An 18,888-nucleotide genomic window follows, 5' to 3' on the forward strand; every position below is an offset into this window, starting at 1 on the left:
ATCAGACAGTGCTACTTTCTGAACATTATGGATACCAGGCCATGTTACCTTGGTACAAGGAGTTATTTTTTGGATACTTTTAGCCTGCGCATCCTATGTAATGCATATATATCAAATTTAATTCAAATACACTGACCCCAATGATGTAGTGCAATGTCATCACCTTGCATTCAAGGGGTCACCAGTGTGATACCTGGTGGAGGCACATAGTGGTTCAGATCCTATTTTAAACTGTAGGTCCAGTTCTGATAAGCCTTAAGTGGACTTGAGAACAAACTATAAACAAAACAAAAAGCAAATACATTAACTCCATCAATTCTGGAGAATTTTCCTTCCGTGCAGCATTTTTGTATTTTTGCTTTCTCCTTAATGGGGGAAAGTTGCCCAAAACACAACAGTTTTAAAATAAATTGGGCATATCTGCAAAACAAGTAACGTGACATATGTTTCTATACCAGCTCAGGTGCGATTTCGGCAACTGGCCTCCTAAATCGCACCACAGGAGCCCAAATCGCACCACTATTTAAAAGATTGAGAAAGAACATGTTTCAAAGGCTCAAAGACTACAGAATACAGTGCCAATTTTTCTATTGAAAGTATGTTCATTTAGAGCCACAATCATTCCAAACATATGTGATATATCAGATCTCTAGTATTAGAAATAACAAAGGGAAAATGATGAACAAGGAAATGTGGCATAAATTTTGAAGCTGGAAAAAGTAAACATAACATTGGACTGTAGTTTTTTTGCAAACCTCACTGCAGTTCCTCATTTGAGACGAATCATGTACCCATTTCTTTCACTTGATGAATTGTACCATGTTTTCTTCCACAGTTTCTTCACATAGGAAGCAATACCATCATGTGTCATTTTGAGCTTGGGTTGGGTTTTACCTTGGCTACAACATTTCAGTTTCTTAGATCTAAATGTAGGCCTCATGGAATTTTTATCTTCTGGAAGAGTACTTTTGGTAGGCCTGAGATCTTGAAATGTAGACGGAGATGCGGGTTGTTGTTTCAATCCTTTCATGTGTTTCTTTGTGTGCCTCTTTGCCTGCGATGAGGTTGAAGGACCATGTCTCTTTACAAGCTCAAGTCTTTGTAGAGTTTTAGTGAAATGCTAACTTCTTTTCTTCTGCATTCCCTCTAGTTTGTGCTTATAGGGACTGGATGTCAGCAATACCGCTCTAATTAGTTTTGTTATGTCCGGTCTTCATGTTGGCAAGGGCTTATTTCGGGCAGTTTTCTAAACATAAAGATTTTTCTGTCGCCATTCCAAATGTTGGGAGAGACTCAGTGTATTTTTCAGGGGACTCTGGAGCAGGGCAATTTCTCTGAATGTGGTCATACATTGGATTGGATTGATTTGTTGTTTCAAGTCCACTTTATGCACAGTAAGGCTAATCAGGACTGGACCTACAGTTTAAAGTGGGATCCGAACCACTATGTGCCTCCACTGGGAATCGAACCTGGGACCCCTTGCTTACAAGGCGAGGACGCTACCACTGCACCATCGGGGAAGCCTGGAATTCCATACATTTTACAACATGAATAAATCCGATTTTCCCTCCATGTATTCAACCAAAGTAGATGTCATATTCTCATAGTTCCATTCACCACATACCCTTTTCACCATCTCTCCCATCTTTTCTTCTTCCATTGCACTGGACTCTAGGAAAGGAAGAGAAAACTCAAATCACACCAGTGTGATTTGGGCAGATGCGATGTGGTGCGATTTAGGAGCAACCCACCATTTTGGAAAATGAAATTTTCCCTGTCTCACTGTGTAAGCAAACTGCAATGCAAATGTGGTTAAAGTTATTCTAACAGAATAGACAAATGTGACAAATAACAAAAGTTAAAAAAATATAACTCACTTGTCTCCTATATTCTTTTGAATAGCTGTAAGAAATAGCAGGAAGGATAGGTTTTTTTTGTTTTTTTTTAAATAAGCATACAACTTCACCAACAGCAACAACTGACATGTGGTGTTCTTGGGCATGTCTGAGATTGCAAATACACTATGTTGCCATTCGTCACCGGACACCCCATACCAGTACGTTAGTCTGGTCGCAGCACCACATCCGTATCGTGTAGGGCCACCTTTCGGTGCAATGACGTCCGCAACCCTTCGAGGAAGACTTTCCACCAATTTGCGATACATGTCGACGGGAATCTTGACCCATTCCTCCTGCAAAGCGGCAAACAGCTCAGTGGTGTTTTTTGGGCAGCATGGCCTGGCTCTCAAGCAGCACTCCAACTCTTCCCAAAGATGTTCAATGGGGTTGATATCTGGACTTTGGGCTGGCCAATCAAGTTTTTGCAGACTCATGTCCTGTCTTATCAACCACGTGTTGATAATTCCTGCTGTATGACATGGAGCATTGTCGTGCTGAAACAGGTATGGGCCAATACTGAATTGTTCCCACAATGTCGGTAGTGCAGAATTGTCCAGAACTTTTTGTTACGTATTGGCATTCATGTTTCCCCGAACTAAAACAAGAGGACCAAGACCATACCACGAAAAGCAGGACCACAGCATGATGCCACCTCCGCCAAATTTCACTGTGGGTACAATACAGTCCTGTAAACAGCGTTCACCGGGCATACGCCACACCCACACATGTCCATCGGTCCGCGCGATTCATCACTCCATAGGATGGATTTCCATTGTTCGAGATTCCAATGCCGATGTTCCTTGCACCACTGTAACCGACGGGTCGCATTGCTGGCTGTGATATGCAGCTTGTGAACTGCTGCGCGACAATGAAAACCAAGTGCGACGATCTCCCGGCGGACAGTATGATCACTTGTATGATCACTTGCAGCACTACTGGAAGGCAATCGAAACTCCTGTGCCACCATCTGTAACGACGCCTTCTGGTTTGACTTCACCACACGTTTCAAGCATCGACGGTCACGATCTGTTAATATTTTTGGTTTACTGGGTCTGGGTCAGCATGTCATGACCCCCTTTCGCTTCCACTTCATGATAACATCACTCACTGTTGACCAGGGTATCTGAATTTTGTTGGAAATCTCACAGGCGAAATGCCCAAACCTGTGGGCTTCAATGATCATCCCTCTTTCCGCCTCACTCAGTTCACGTCGTCTGTCCATATTGACTGCTGTAGCTGGTATGAGTGTATTCTCAACCGGCAATGCCTTTTTTTATATGTTGTATGACGTGTATAGAAGATCCCAAGCAATTTTTGAGGGGTGTCTGGTGACGAATGGCAATATAGTGTACATCTACTTGATTGCACCAATGTTCAGTATATTGGTTTTTAGTTTTTATTGGTGCAATTTGGAAACTGGTGCAATTTAGGCTACTTTCCCCATGATTTACTTTCCTAATATTGTAACATTACATATATCTGTTACTTGCTTGAAACTAACTTTGTGATTTTTTTTTCAGACTACGCTTGAATGAGATCACCACGGAAATAGGACATGCTACTAAGAAATTTGTCACACTGTTATGTAACGAGTATACAGAGCTCCCTAGCAGAGTCAAAGAACTTCTGTTAAAAATTGCAACTTATTTGGCCCCACTTGACGATGAGGACATTAGGGGTGGTTAGTATTTCTATGTTGTTCTTGCCTTCTGTTTTAATGAAATCTTAAGGATTTGTGGTTAGATAAAGCGAGTTATGGTTTCAAATATTCTGTTTATATTTTTGAACATTTACCATATTTATGCATGTATAATGCGTACTCTGGTTTTGGATGGGTAAAAGTGACAAAAAATTATATCTCGTATATAATGCGCAGTACAATCCAGTTTCATGAAATGGCTTTCTTAGTTGTAGGTGTAAATCTGTTGCTATGCTGATCAAGAGTGAATGACGTCATAACTATTCAATTGCTCATTCCTTCTTTCTCAAAATATATACCTTTTCTTTCCTTGACTAATGTAACATTTATATGAGGCACATTCAAGACCTTCCAAATAGCAGTTAGCAGCACAAAATTTCTTCCATTAAGGAATTTACACACTCCATGTATGTCATATTATTTGGCCAGTAATACAATTTAATTTTTATTATATTTTTCCTTATGTTTTCTTTCATCCGAAGTACCATAAAAATCAGAACGTTTCTTCATTTTTTGATGAACTTATTTCAACTGCATTTCACATTAGTGTCGTTATCTTGTATGGAATACTGTTTCCATATTCAGAAACTGCAGGATTCAAGCTTTACAACAATATATAACATCATAGGGTTCTGTAAACATGAAAAATCAATGCAAGTGTCCCAAAATCATGGAATGACCCTGTACGGTTTCATGTTGGGTGTCTGAATTATTCTGTGTATAATACTCACCACAGTTTTTGGGGGCAAAAATTTGGAAAAAAGTGTGCATTATACATGAGTAAATATGGTATAATACATGTTGACCAAGAATTTTGATAAATGTAACTTACGTAACTTTGACATTTAGACACTGAGCCTCTTTTCTGTGGTATTTGCCTTAACACTGTTTTGCAGTGCAAAATTTGAAATTATATACTGCTGTAACTAAAATGTGGTTTCTCTGGAAATATGAATACTGATTAAAGAATTTTACCTCATTATCACATTACCATATGTGTGAATAATTAGAATATTGATTGATTTAGTTTATTTTACTTCGCGTTTTGTGCCTCTTGGCTAATTTGCAAAGATGGGGATGAGTGATGAAATTGATTAATGGACATTTACAAACAACCAAGCCCGAGTGGGATTTGAACCCGGGACCATTGACATCACAGTGCGATGTGCTAACCACTCAGCTACAGGGTCCGGCAATAATTAGAAGAAGAAATAAAAGAAAATTATTATTTTTATTTCTTTATTTAATTACTGCCCTCAACAGAAGTAAAACCTCCAATAACAGTAGGCAGATAAACACCAATTTTATTGGTTTGTACACAAAAAAATACAAACAGAACAAATACAATTAGCATACACACAAACATACATAGATCGATAATAATCAAATTAATCAATCGGGATCTTTTACTTGTGTTTCACCAAAAAAATGAAATTTTTCTCCAACCCCCTCTAGACAATGCCAGCACATTAGTGTTTGAAATGCTCTCAAAATATTGGCTGCTATTTTCTTCACTCTTCTTCTACCAAGAATTGAACACTTATCACTTTCCCTTTCTGAGAAAAGAAAATGAAAAAATAAAACATGCCTTGACACTAAATAAGAATTATTTTTTTGGAAACTAAGAATATTAGTTATTAGGAATGAGACAGGCTAAACAGTACTCTTATCAGTAGGGTTTGGGACTTTATGCTATAACATATTTTTTAATTTGGTTTCAGATTGAATACTGGAGTGATATTACATATCTGATGAAAATGAGCCGAAATAGACAAATTTGATAAGGCATATTTTGACATGTTTTACCAATTTCATGTTTTTACAACATACTTCTTCAATTTTCGTCATCCATACAATTGGTTATTTTATAATTTTTTCTTCGTACCTTTGGAGCAGTGGATAGTTTATCTTTATATTATCGATGGCAGGTTAAGGAAATTATGGACGAAGAAATTAAAAGCAGATGCCATCTTTTCTTACCAACTAGTTCAGAACAATAACACCCCCCTTTTTTTTTTATCCTTCCAACAATTGATAGCCGTGCGAACATTATTGAGAAAAAATATTCTCAGTCCTCATTGTGTGATCACGAGAATCACTGGACAGGAAGTAAACAATTCTAATTTCTTTACATTTTTTTTTTTTTTGCAACTATCAGTTAAAAGTAAAAATAGAATTCGGTACATTACATCCCCTACTCTATCGGCATTTGAGTACGGGAGTTTCAAGATCAGATGTCATGTGAGTCTGGCACATATCAGTGTGTAACAGTGCGAGTGAATAGAATGCCAGGAACAGGGACTTCTGTTGCAAGTGCATTGTGGAACAGAAACGTATTTAGTGTAACTTGTTATAACAAAGAATTTGTAGGCTGATTTTCATATTCTATATACTTAAAATCCTCCTAAAATGTTGTTGGTGTATTGATTACTGCCACAAGATGATATATGCATTGTGGAATGGAAATAATATTGAGTGTAACATGTTCTAACAAAAATATTTTAGTCTGTTTTTCAGATTCTATTTAGTTAAAATCTGCATAAAAAAAGTTCTGTTTGTGGATTGATTGCATAGATTAACCAGAGCTGTGCAAGCTGCCAGTTATGTTTTATATTCCACAAAGGTGTAAATCTGACATAATAGTAAATGAAACTTAGGATAATTGCAGTGAACTTCACAATATTTTCACTATTTTCCCACTATATTCTTCAGTTAGAGAGATTCTGACTTCATTTAATACTCCACCCTAGTTGATCTTCCCTGGCAGATACTGACTTCCCGTGTAATGATAAATTCAAAAGGACTGTTGTGTTGTGCATATTTTTGGCTTTACTGGAATATTTCTGCATTTTTCTGACATATTTTTAATTGATTGATTGATTGAGTTGCTGTTTTAAGTCCACTTAAATCAGGATGGGACCTACAGTTTATGTAAAGTGGGATCTGAACCACTATGTGCCTCCACCGGGAATCGATCCCAGGACCCCGACATATTTTTAATTTTTATGACACGTTTTATTTTTTATTTTTTTTTAAATATGACATAATTACATGCATATTTTACAGTTTTATAGGACATAAAGTCCAAGTCCCTGCTTATCAGTATTGGCGGATACAGGCTTATTGATTTATTAGTAAAGTTATCAATAATTTTACTGATCCAATGTATCTACAATTCTTTACATATCTTATAATTTAGTGCAATATTCTGCCAAATTGTTATAATTTGTATGTATATAAGCATATAATTTCCATGCCCTACTTTTGAAAGAAGTAAATGTGTAAATATTGATGCAACTTCTTTTGCATTGTAGTCACTTGTTAAGATGCATTTATGAACCACTTCAAGGACCAGTTGGAATTTTATATTGGATCAGTAGAATATATGTTATCAGTACCTGTACCATCTATATTAGTACTTCATCAGTATTCACGAACATTTCCGATCGGTCCAACCCCAGTAGTTATAAACCATGTTGCTATTTTGTTCAACATAGATCAAACTAAAAGGATGTGCTCACCATCATAAATAACAGTTCTGCATTGCATTCATTCTTATATAATAATAATAATAATAGCCAATAGGGCCTGATGAGAGATCATCCGACCAGTTAAGAGTGATGTGTGGTCAGCACAATGATCCCCCAGTCATTATTGTTGGTTTCCATGACCGGGTAAATGCTACTCACTCGTAACTCCCCAATTTTCTCACAATGGTCCTACACAAGCTGAAATCTCAGGAGAAAAGTAATCGTGCTTCCCCAGGAGACTGAAACCTGCATGTGTCCCATAGCCAGAGCCCAAAGCATAATACCTTAGACCACACAACCTTTCTTTCTGCCTATTTATGACCTGTCTCATAAATTCATAATTTATTCTCATCATTATGATTAACCATGTGGTAGAGAAGCAAAATAACATAATGAAAGAACAAACACAATATTGAAGAGGTTTTCTCGGGCAATCAGCCAGACGATGGCTATCTACCTGATGACCAAGAAGACGAGAAGATAGCCATCGTCCCATACACCGGTAACACCTCTGCAGTCATCAGCCTCATTCTTTCAAAACACAACATCAAGATGATCCACAAACCGCCATCAAAAGTCAGAAGCCGACTTCGAAACCCCAAAGACGACCTAGGACAGATGACACCCGGGGTTTACCATATCGCCTGTGCCTACGGTAAAATCTACATTGGACAAATGGGGAGGACAATCGAACAGTGCTGCAAAGAACACGCCAGCTACATAAGGAATTTTCATTAAAAAGAATCAGGGTTAGCAGAACATTCAATCCAGGAGGGCCATAGAATTGATTTCACAACCACCGAGATCATCAATAAATCATCAAATTACTGGGACCGTCTCATCAAAGAAGCAATAGCCATACACGGGGAAAAGGACAACCTCAATAGGGACATGGGATTGGAACTGGACCCAGCCTGGTTAGCTATAGTCTACTGGGAGCATGGACATCGGAGAAATGCCACCTACACTGGACCCCTCCCACACCAAATACATATAACGTCACCCTGACTTATCTCTGCACTTCATTCCCTGAAGATGAGAGTGACGTTAGCTCTCGAAAGCTCGGAAGCCTTTCCAGAAATCACCTGGCTGATTGACCGAGAAAACCTCTTCAATATGCGCTGCCAGGAAAGCTTCAAGAATTATTTCAAATGCAATATTGTTATATACAGTTGAATCATTATTTTACATTTTTCAGGGAACTCAGGTGAAAGAATATAAAATCTAAGAAAACTTTTTAGATATTGCTTTTTTGAGACCATGAAAACTGAATGTAAAATGCAGGAAAATATAAAATCATGGAACATAAAATTGGGATTCCTCTGTATATCATGGGAAAGAACTGACATGGTGCTTTTATGTAGGGATGGACTGATATTAAATTTTTGCCAATACCGATAAAGTACCCTGCCTCCCCAATGGTGTAGTGGTTATGCTATTGTCTTGTAATGAAAGGATCTTGGGTTCAACTTCCAGTGGAGGCACAAAGTAGTTTGGATCCCATGTTAAACTGTAGGTCTAGTCCCAATTAGCCTATCTGTTCGTAAAGTGGATTTTAACTTGAAACAAATAAAAGTAATGAAATAAAATTAACCAATACCGATAACTGATATTCTATAGATCTAATATAGAGTTTTAAGGGTTTGTTAAAGAATGGAAATAAAGGTAAAAAAAATGTAAAGTGCTCCCCTGTGCTTGGCACCATGCCATGAAGGCGTATAGGGGGTGTGGTGGTAATGCTCCACACTTTCTTGATCCGGTTGAAAATGGAATGGATGGTCATCACAAAACAAAGAATGGAAATGTTTCAGTAAATTCTTTGTTTAAACTACATGATTAAGAGACTTCAGAAAGTTTTGACTTAGAAAAAGATACAAGATATTTAGACATTTACTTTACAAAACTAGGACATGTGAATTTGTGTATCCATCCTTAAAAGGTACCAAATTTTCAGAATTTTGCACTAAATTGTTGGCTATTTGTAGATTTGGTTTGGTTTGAGTTGGTGTTTTAAGTCCACTTTATGCACAGTAAGGCTAATCGGGACTGGACCTACAGTTTAAAGTGGGATCCGAACCACTTGTGCCTCCACCGGGGATCGAACCCGGGACCCCTTGATTACAAGGCAATGACGCTACCACTGTGCCATGGGGGAGGCCCCTATTTGTAGATTTATTGGATCAGTAAAACTATTGGGGATTTTTCCAATAAATTGATATACTGATATCAGCCAATACCTACACCTACTTCTTCCAATACTGATAAAATATGAATATAAAGTTTCCTAACACTGATAAGATATGGCACTGATCTGATTTAAAATGGGATACATTTCATTAACATGAATATCTCTTCAAGTAAAAGTAACAAACCCTGAAACAAAAATGAACCATTTCACTTTTATGTAAGTACATTTCATGTATATAGTAACTTGCTGTGCAAGTTCCTTTAATGCTTAGATGCCAAGGCTGTTTTCATGGTATTTGCATTGCTAAGTGTGTTTTCAGTGTGTAATTCCATAGTATGTCTGCACTCTTAAGAAATTCAAATTTTGAACCTTCCACTCTTCAGAAGGAACTGAGGTCTCCAATCTCAAACAAAGCACAAAAATACAAATATATGCAGATTTCTTTGTTCTTGACAAACCGAAAAAAGTAGCACTGCTAATTCAGCCCCCCCCCCCCCCCCCCTTCATGTCAGCCTCCTATTAGTCATTGGCTTTCTCCATCTGACAAGAAATGCCTGTAAACTAACAATATTCCATCTGCACACAGGAAAAAAAAACACTTTACTTTCGCAAAACTCATAGAATTGAAGAACAGAAGTGATGTTCTGAAAATCCATAAAAGAAATAGAGAGGAAAAACAAGCATTTAATCTAGAGAGGAAAAACAAGCATTTAATCTAGAGAGAAAATATAGCCAGATTCAAATTACATTTCACCATTGACTTCAATGCTCATGTGTGCGAAAAATCATGCATGTCTAATGTAATCTGATTCACAGTATGTCCAAAATGTCACATACCATGCGAGAATATTCCTGGGTACTTGGTAACACATTTGTGGCCATGAGTCACATCATCAATGGTAGAAAAAAAGATGGTGGAAACAGAAGTTTTCACATGCAGCATTGCTATTGGCCAGTGACAGTAGTAAGATGTTCACTACTTAAAGTATTAAAACTGGAAATAACAGGACCATTCTGTTTTCTTGATTCATGGTCTGGTCAAATCAACCGTAATTTGCATGCCAAAGCCTTTCGAAACAAGAATGTTAATTTCACATAAACATCATAACACTGAAAACCACCAAGTACTCCAGTCTCTAGATGTCTACTTCTTTTGCCAACACAAACTGTTTGCATGACATATGAAAGAGTACATACAACATGATGAGGAGCATGCCATCAACCTGCATGATAGAATCTCCATTCTACAAGTTTAATTCTTCTTCGACATATCCTGCATTATGCATGGAAAGTGTCAGGCTATTTGTTACAGGACAGGTTGTCACCATTCCATAATGTGCTGGAAATTAATTTTACACAGTGTGACATTTGCAATTTTGCTGGCTCTAATGTGAGTGCTGTCATAATACACTTCTGGTGCGAGAATCAGCTGTGTTTCCAGTATTGTTTTCTCACAACTCATTACCATGAATTGATTGATTGATTTGGTGTTGTAAGTCCACTTTATGCACAGTAAGGCTAATCGGGACTGGACCTACAGTTTAAAGTGGGATCCAAACCACTGTATGCCTCCACCAGCATTGAACCTGGGACCCCTTGATTACAAGGGAACAACGCTACCACCGCCATCAGGGAGGCCCTCATTACCATGAAGTACATAGCATTTTTAATTTTCTCATGATGTGACAAATGACATGTAGGCACCTTGTGTGCATAATTATTCATATCTCTTCTTTGCTGCAATTGATCTCTGTAGATATTTAGTTGCATTGAATTTCAGTGTTCGTTCATCTTTGGCTACATGTTGTTGCATATATTATAGACATGACCAAGTTCAAGAGGTTCCCATCAGTTGTGAAATGTCACAATGCACACTTGTAACTTTGGTCCCATTATTGTGCTATTCTGAAAGTTTTGTGATGATTCTCATTGAGACATTAGGGAACTTTCCTTGGAAGTACCTATGGTATTTGCACTACCCTCAATGTCATTACAGAACCTACGCAGGAGAAATGGAGCCTGAGTCCATCCTATCAGTATCTGTTCATGCCACACAATATGGTGTAGGAGGCTTCAGTGAATGTTTCAAATGGGCTATAATACACACAATGCCAACACTGGTTACTAGGGTTGAATGCCAAATCAATCCCAGTTGACCTACTTACTGTCATTTTTTTTCAAAAGCTCAGTACACATTTCGACACCAAATATTGTAGACATCGAATTTCTCTTGTTTGTGAACATAAGCACTGAATTGTATTATTAAAAATGGGCAGGTGCTCATGAACATGTACTCCAACAGTAGCAGAGTAGCTGCTGAAAAAATTAGTAAAGTGAATAATTTATTTTACGTTTTTCAAGGGGCAAAGTTAAGAAAACTTAGAATGTAGGAAAAATATAAAATCTGGGGAAATAACTATAACATTTAGTAAAGCAATTCAATCAATCATATGAATATGTGATTCCAAAGTAGTATCCAACCTAGTGATTTCTCATAGATACATGAACATTTTTGTGACCTGCTGCGTGCATATACATGTTCTCATTTGCATGCCCATGTGTGTGAACACTGCTCGATTTCTAACAACGTTGTTTTCTTTTTTATTGATATCCAGATGTGAGATGGTTTTCAGCCTTTTCATTCATACAGAATCTCTTTTCAATATTATACCTCAGGAATTCATCTTTTTACTTCTATACAAGATATACTATTTATTAAACTTGCTGAAATTAATTACATTTAGATAGATTTTTGAAAGAGGAGTGTACTAAATATATTTCTTTTGCTTTTCTTTTTCAGATACCACAGATATTGGTGCCTATTTTATGGCCATAGGTGATATGTTAGGTATAGAGTATGCCAAATTATATCAAAATGACCATATAAATGTTATGGATGTACTTACTAACAAGTGTCCATTGTTCATCGTAACATTACTTCGTACAATTTTATCAATTGTACAGAATCTGGATCATTGGGTTGAACCATTACATGTCTCAGGAGCAGTAGATACCATGATGCAAATATTACAACATGCACTTGTGGTAAGTAGGCTGCAATTCTTTGCTGTATACTTTTATAATGTCTTAATATTTTCAATGGTTGATTCCATGTCAAATCATGCAGGTGTCGAGTCTCTCCTGTAGGACTGCCTTGTTGCGACGAAGGGGCTTAGTAGGGAGGTCTTAATCATTTTCCCTATCACTAAGGGTCCTGCTAGAGTAGACAACCTTGAGAAAAAAGATGTCCCGAGGTGGTTGTTTCATGTGCCAGTGGGAGAGAGTTAGCTGCAGGGGTAGTTTCAATAGCAAATGTGGCTCCAGGGTTTTCGGCTTGGACCTTCCTTAGGGTGTTTTTTAAAATAGGACTTCCTCGGCATACAGGGTGTGTCAAGGAAACCTTTTATGGACCCTGCTTTAAAACTCTTTATGCAAGACCCCACCCCTGAATCTCCACCAACCCCCCTCACCTTGAGTATTGTTCAGACCCCCCTCCGTACATTCAAGGGTGGGTGGGTCTGAGCAATGATTTCAAGTCAAACTTGTTGCTACTTCGAAAGACAAATTCAAACAATTAGAAATCTGGAAAATGGGCTTCTTAAACCTATGCAGAATTCTCCAGTTGCAAGACCAAGTGCATCCCTCCAACATGTGAGACTACATTTGACATTCTTCCACATGGGTCACAGCAGCAAAGCAGTGGTTTGTGGGTTTGTGCCTATGCAAGAACTGGGCACTTTACGTTTTGAAAAAGCTTTGGCAAATTTGCCAATTTTCAGTCTTTGTGGACTAATCCCTCTTTCAGGACTCTCGCAGGCAAAATGGTCATTGACCATTCAGAAAAGAGCATGCAGACTTCAAGTTCAAAGCATTCGAGCAGGTATATTTCAACATCAGGGAACTTGATCAGAGAATCCTTTTTTCCCCATTCATTGTCAAGAAAAGACATTGACCATAAGTATATATCAAAAGCAATGTCACGCAGAAAGATCATGACTGAAGTCAGTTATCTGATATAGAATCATTACAATGGTAAGTTTTACTTCTCTCCTTTATACTATTTCCATTTTTTTTTCTCTTTTAAAGGATATATTGGTGTCTTGAGGCTAGTGGCGAAATAACCCTTCTCTCGAGGGAAGGAGAAGCAGACAACAGTCTCTTTATTTCCTTAGTTTTTAGACATCAGAGGGAGTTGTCGCCATCCTATCTTATGTTAACGGACTATTTATTTTTGGTTGGGAAACAGTGATTGACTGATCATTTAAAGATACTGTAAAGAACCCCTTTAGAGTTATTTAGGAACCTTACAGGTTCGGGGATGTTACCATTGGGGGAAGGTGTAGCTCGTAAGCACTCAATTTGCTGCATCCTTCATCTGCGGAGGTACCTAAATAAACTTAATCTACACAACCTTTTAAATGAATGGTAGCTCACACATTTTCAGGTTAAAATGACCTAAAGACTGCATTGGCAATGTTGGCTTGAGAGAAAAGCGTATTACCTGTCTCGTTCTTGAAGAGATGATCAATAAGAGTTTCAAAGTTAACTCTCACACACACACTGTTGTTAGTGTCTTAACTTCTCTGCACTTCTCTCCCGAACAAACTATTCGAACTGACATTAACTTTCTGTAATCAAGATTGACTGTCTTCCAAACTAAAATTGCCTCTTTCTTGAAGGCTCCCACTCGGCACTCTCAATCTAACAATCGCCTCTCTTCCCAAAATCCAAACCAACTCCTGTCTCCCCAAATCCAAAACCAACAACTGTCGTCTCAAACTCAAAAACCCTGACTGTCCTGTTCAAGATTCAACTTGCATCCCTTCCACCTAAGCTGCTCCTACTTTTCTCCGTCTCGCTCCACTTTACCTCTCCAATAACTGGAAAATGCATTATGCTGAAGTTAACCCATTCTTTGATGTTTCCTGCCTTCTACATGGCTAAGCGTAACTCGAAAATGAGAGGTACGCTACGGCGCCTGACTGGCCAAAAAAAAAAAATACTTTGAATTTTTTAAAAAAAATTATATAAAGTGCAGGTATGATGCCGTTTATGCCAATCCAGTATCTTAGAAGGTCGATTTATTAGCAAAGAAAAAATAAAAATAGTCCAATAAACAAATTGCCAACACCCTAGAAAAATAAGATAAAAACTAAAATTAAAAATCAAAATTGCAATCAAAACAGAAGTCCAATGTCACAGCTCGGTGAGTAAGGCATGAATGAAAATGAATGCATGTGTGTAGAATGCCTTTTGCTGAGTGAGATGAAACACAATTGCAATGCGTTTCACAGACAAGTTGATCAACACCAGCCAGCAGCTGTGACGTCAGCTCATGCTAAAGAACTTTGAGAGGTATGCTGTTATGTCAGAAACACAGAGACCAACGATCTCGGCCACAAGATTCACGTATCACTGTAAGTTGAACTGACGTCATAAGAGGCATGAAGTCAGAGGCTGTCACTCCACCCACATGCAGGAGAACAAGAAATAATTCTGAGCACTGAGGCAACAGAACAGGTCACAATAAATTGCAGATCAAGTTGCACTAATCACTAACGTAGCACTGACACAATAAAATCCATATCAATATATAGACAGCGAAGCACACGCATATCTTCATCCTTTAATCTCTCTCAGAGAATAATTTATGTATATATGAAAGTAGCATCATCTATTAATATGAATAAATGTCGAAAATATATATTATAGAATATTGAATAATGCTACACTGCATTGTGTACTAAAATGCCCAAAAAGGTTGTGCAACATCGTCCATTAAATATGAGTAAATATTGAATACACTCGTAATATGTGAAGAAAAAAAAACTTATTCCACTACAAATACATAATGGGTGGAATATTAACATTAAATGTCCATTATATGTGTAATATATCTTGGGTAATAAAAATTAAAAAAAAAAAAAAATCACACAGTCCTTGCTATGCGAGGAAGTGTTCCAAATATTTTGAAGACTCGCGTAAGCATGCACATGGAGGGGTGTAATGTTCCACTGCACTGCCATAGAGTATCGTGCACCCAAAAATGTGTCCAGGGGAAATCCAGAACAAGTTATATCACAATTCACTTCCCAATCACATGAAAGTGCGATCCCATTTTTGGCTATAGGGAACAAGAAAGTGTTCATTATTGTAGCACTGGATGTGAAAAATCTTGTAGAGTGACATTTGATGAGGGGAGGTTTAACCTTTAGGTGTCCGATCATCTCGATCGAGATGCTCTTAGGTAACCCTCGGGTGCCCGATCCTGTCGATTGAGATGCTTTGTCAAGGTCATAGTTTTTATGTTATAACTTCGCTATTTTTGGCTAGAATTCTGATTTTCTTTTCTGATATTGTTGTTAACACATGTATTTAACAGAAATGAATGTTGCACATTTTTTTTTCATGAAAATGGCAGGAAAAAGGAGACTTCTTTTTTGCGGATTTTTTCAAGGGAAAAATTTTGTTCTAAAGCAATGCATTTCCCTCACCTCTGGAAACTGCATTTGAAGGAAGTTTTGTTTATCGGTACTCTAGGTCAAAAAGAATGTTTTCCATTCTTATATTCAGGGGGGGGGGGGCAGGGGGAAACCCCAATTTTTTTTAAAAAAATATTTTTGGGGGATTCCCTTCCCCCTCCATATATACGCCAAATGTGCATAAATTTTATATAGTCTGAATTTCTAGTTCATTCCACGTACAACGGTATATCATTCATCTCTCTAGGACAATTAGCCTCTGAGCTACAGTCATTTCAAGGTAATGCTGCATTTTGAAACTTGAATCAGTGGCGTGCTGAACATTCCTTTTGGGGGTACAACTCACGTTACATTGGTCATACGATAATAATGCAAATATTTTTGTGTTCCTTACAAGCCAGCGATAATTTCCATGTGCAAGTCGACAATGTCATGTACTTTTTTCTTGGGGGGGAGGGGGAAAATTTTCCCGAAATTTTGGGGGTTCTCCCCTCGCCCCACCACATATATGCCGAATTTGCATAAATTTTATATAGTCTGAATGTCTGATTCATTTCGCGTACAATGGTATATCATTCATCTCTCTAGGGCAATTAGCCTCTGAGCTACAGTCATTTCAAGGTAACGCTGCATTTTGAAGCTTGAATCAGAGGCGTGCTGACCATTCCTTTTGGGGGTACAACTCGCGTTAGATTGGTCATACGATAATAATGCAAATATTTTTGTGTTCCTTACATGCCAGCGATAATTTTCATGTGCATGTCAACACTTGTCATGTACTTTTTTTCTTGGAGGAGAGGGGGGAAATCCCCAATTGTTTTCCGAAATTTTGGAGGTTTGGGGGCTCTCCCCTCCCCCGCCCACCACACATACACTGAATTTGCTTAAATTTTATATAGTCTGAATCTGTTTCCTGAAACTGCGTGAAACTCGTTTAGGGGAAACGTGACGTGAAAACTGCTCATCCACTGCGTTACTCGAGCTGGAGTGTAGTTTCAACTGGAACTCCGGCGAAAATTAGATAATGTACTTTTGGGAAGGGGCGTGTATCTGCTGCATCTTGAGGATCATGATGTAGAAATAGGACAAGACAGAAGGTGTGCATTGGTAGCTAGCCCAACTCCCCTCGACCAACGGTCGCTGTGAAGTCCTGAGTTCGATGAAGCAATGCGAAGCACTCGGCGCATGTATGGGTGCCGGGTGAAAACAGAAACAGCTTACTCCATGAACTGTGAAGCGATGATGGGCAGAATTGCTCTCTGAAGGTCACTGGCACGTGGAATTCCAACGTGGAAAGCTTTTTAGAAGGTCTCTGTAGCATAGATTACATGACATAATTAGGTTAGGATAGGTATGACGAACAAGGAATAGGTTACCAAATGCAGTCTTAAAATCAAATAAACCAGAGTGTGCCATTCAATAAATGTACAAAATTATATATACTAATCTGGGTCCAATGTTAAATAAAATACAATAATAATCAATAAAGGGAATGTAAATCAATATTAAATAACTGTATGACAAAAATGCTAAAAAATATTATGATGTGAGACATTACTGTATCTTGATTGGATTGTAAATGTGGTAAAACTTTGATCAAGATTTACAAAATTGCAATAATTGCCCCTAAATCTAAAGAGGTGATAATAAACATGAAGTAAATGATGGGAACAAAATTTTGAATTTATCTTTGATTGTTAATTATCTAGTTGACGTAAAAGGATTCGAAGTGATGCCTGGTTAGGGTCTGACTGAATGTAAACATGATTAGGTCTTAAAGGGGAGGGCATACAAGATTCTGCTTTGTTAATTCTATATATAGGTACAGTGTCTCTCAAAAGTTTTAGGACAACGACATTTTAAACTAGGCAACCCAATTTACACAAGCCGTTGGTGGGTTGCGTGCAGAGTTAGGCTCAATTTCAGGGTTGCCACATGCACAATAGATATTTATAAAATACGCGAAAGAAATATAAACCAGTATTAATCTATAAAATTATTAAAAATATCACTATTATATCGCAAATGACAAAATTCTTTCTGAAAGAAAAAAAATAGGTTTTCTAATATTTCATCGCTGATGAGTCTACAGTAAGGAAAAGAGGTGAGAGGAAACGAAAGGTTACAAAAGAGAGGAGAAGAGAAAGCAAAAGGAGAAGAGGAAAAGTAGAGGAGAGAAGAAAGATAGGATAGAGGAGGAGAGGAGATGTAGTGAGGAGAATGGAAAAAGATTCGAGGAGAGATGAGGAAAAAAGAACAAAGAAGAGAAAAGAGGAGGAAAACGAGAGGAGAGGAGACGAGAAGATGGAAGTGGAGAGTAGAGTAAAGGAGAGAAAAAGAGAAGAATGAAAAAAGAGAGAATAGTGCAGTGGAGTCGGAAATCTAAGACAGGAAAGGAGATAAGAGGAGTGGAGAAGAGTGGGATGGAGATAAGATGCGAGAAGAGTAGGGAAGGCGATATGAGATAAAAGCAGAATGGAAAGAGGGGAGAGAAGAAGGAGAAGGAACTGGAGAGAAGAGGTAGTTGCAGAAAATATCGTCTGAGCGTCAAGAATGGATGCGTTGGTCAAATTATCGACCTGAAACATTCAATAACATTTTGAAATGTACTGGAGAATATATTAGACCGGTGCGAAATGCCTTTTGGCTGAGTTCAGAGCAAATTAAAATCTTCCATGTAAGATCTTTGATTTTACCTGCGATTACACCACTAAAAAAATGAATGTAATTTTTAATATTTATAAGAATTATTCAATTTTTCTCCACTTCTCGGTTCGTTGAAATAGAGATTTTGTAATTCAATATTTCCCCTCCCCCCATCGTTAATTCCAAACTGAATCATTCCGTTTCACAAGGCGTGGACAATGAACACAATGGGATATGTCTAAAACTTATGAAAATTTTCTGCCACCGGAAGAGTTTGAACCTACGACCATCAGATTGACAATCCTGAACGGTAGCCACTACCCTACAAGCTTTAGCTCCTTAAACCAGGTAGAAGAACCACTACACCACGCCTTTACCTTCGAATGAAACAACAATTTTTTTTAAGTATTCTGTCCCTCCAATATTGTAAATGTCGTGTTATTTC

General features: G+C 37.8%; 1 protein-coding gene across 1 annotated transcript in view; it reads left to right on the plus strand.

Annotated features, from left to right (window-relative positions):
* LOC145984176 (nucleoporin NUP188-like) overlaps positions 1 to 18,888 on the plus strand; it is a 174,515-nt gene that overhangs the window by 132,256 nt on the left and 23,371 nt on the right. The window contains exons 17-18 of the mRNA XM_083117667.1: positions 3,419 to 3,579; positions 12,116 to 12,360. Of these exons, the coding sequence (XP_082973793.1) occupies positions 3,419 to 3,579; positions 12,116 to 12,360 (406 nt within the window). The remainder of the gene's footprint in view (positions 1 to 3,418; positions 3,580 to 12,115; positions 12,361 to 18,888) is intronic.

The sequence above is a fragment of the Lepisma saccharinum genome, chromosome 2, assembly GCF_977018435.1.
Source record: "Lepisma saccharinum chromosome 2, izLepSacc3.1, whole genome shotgun sequence".
NCBI classification, from domain to species: Eukaryota; Metazoa; Arthropoda; class Insecta; order Zygentoma; family Lepismatidae; genus Lepisma; species Lepisma saccharinum.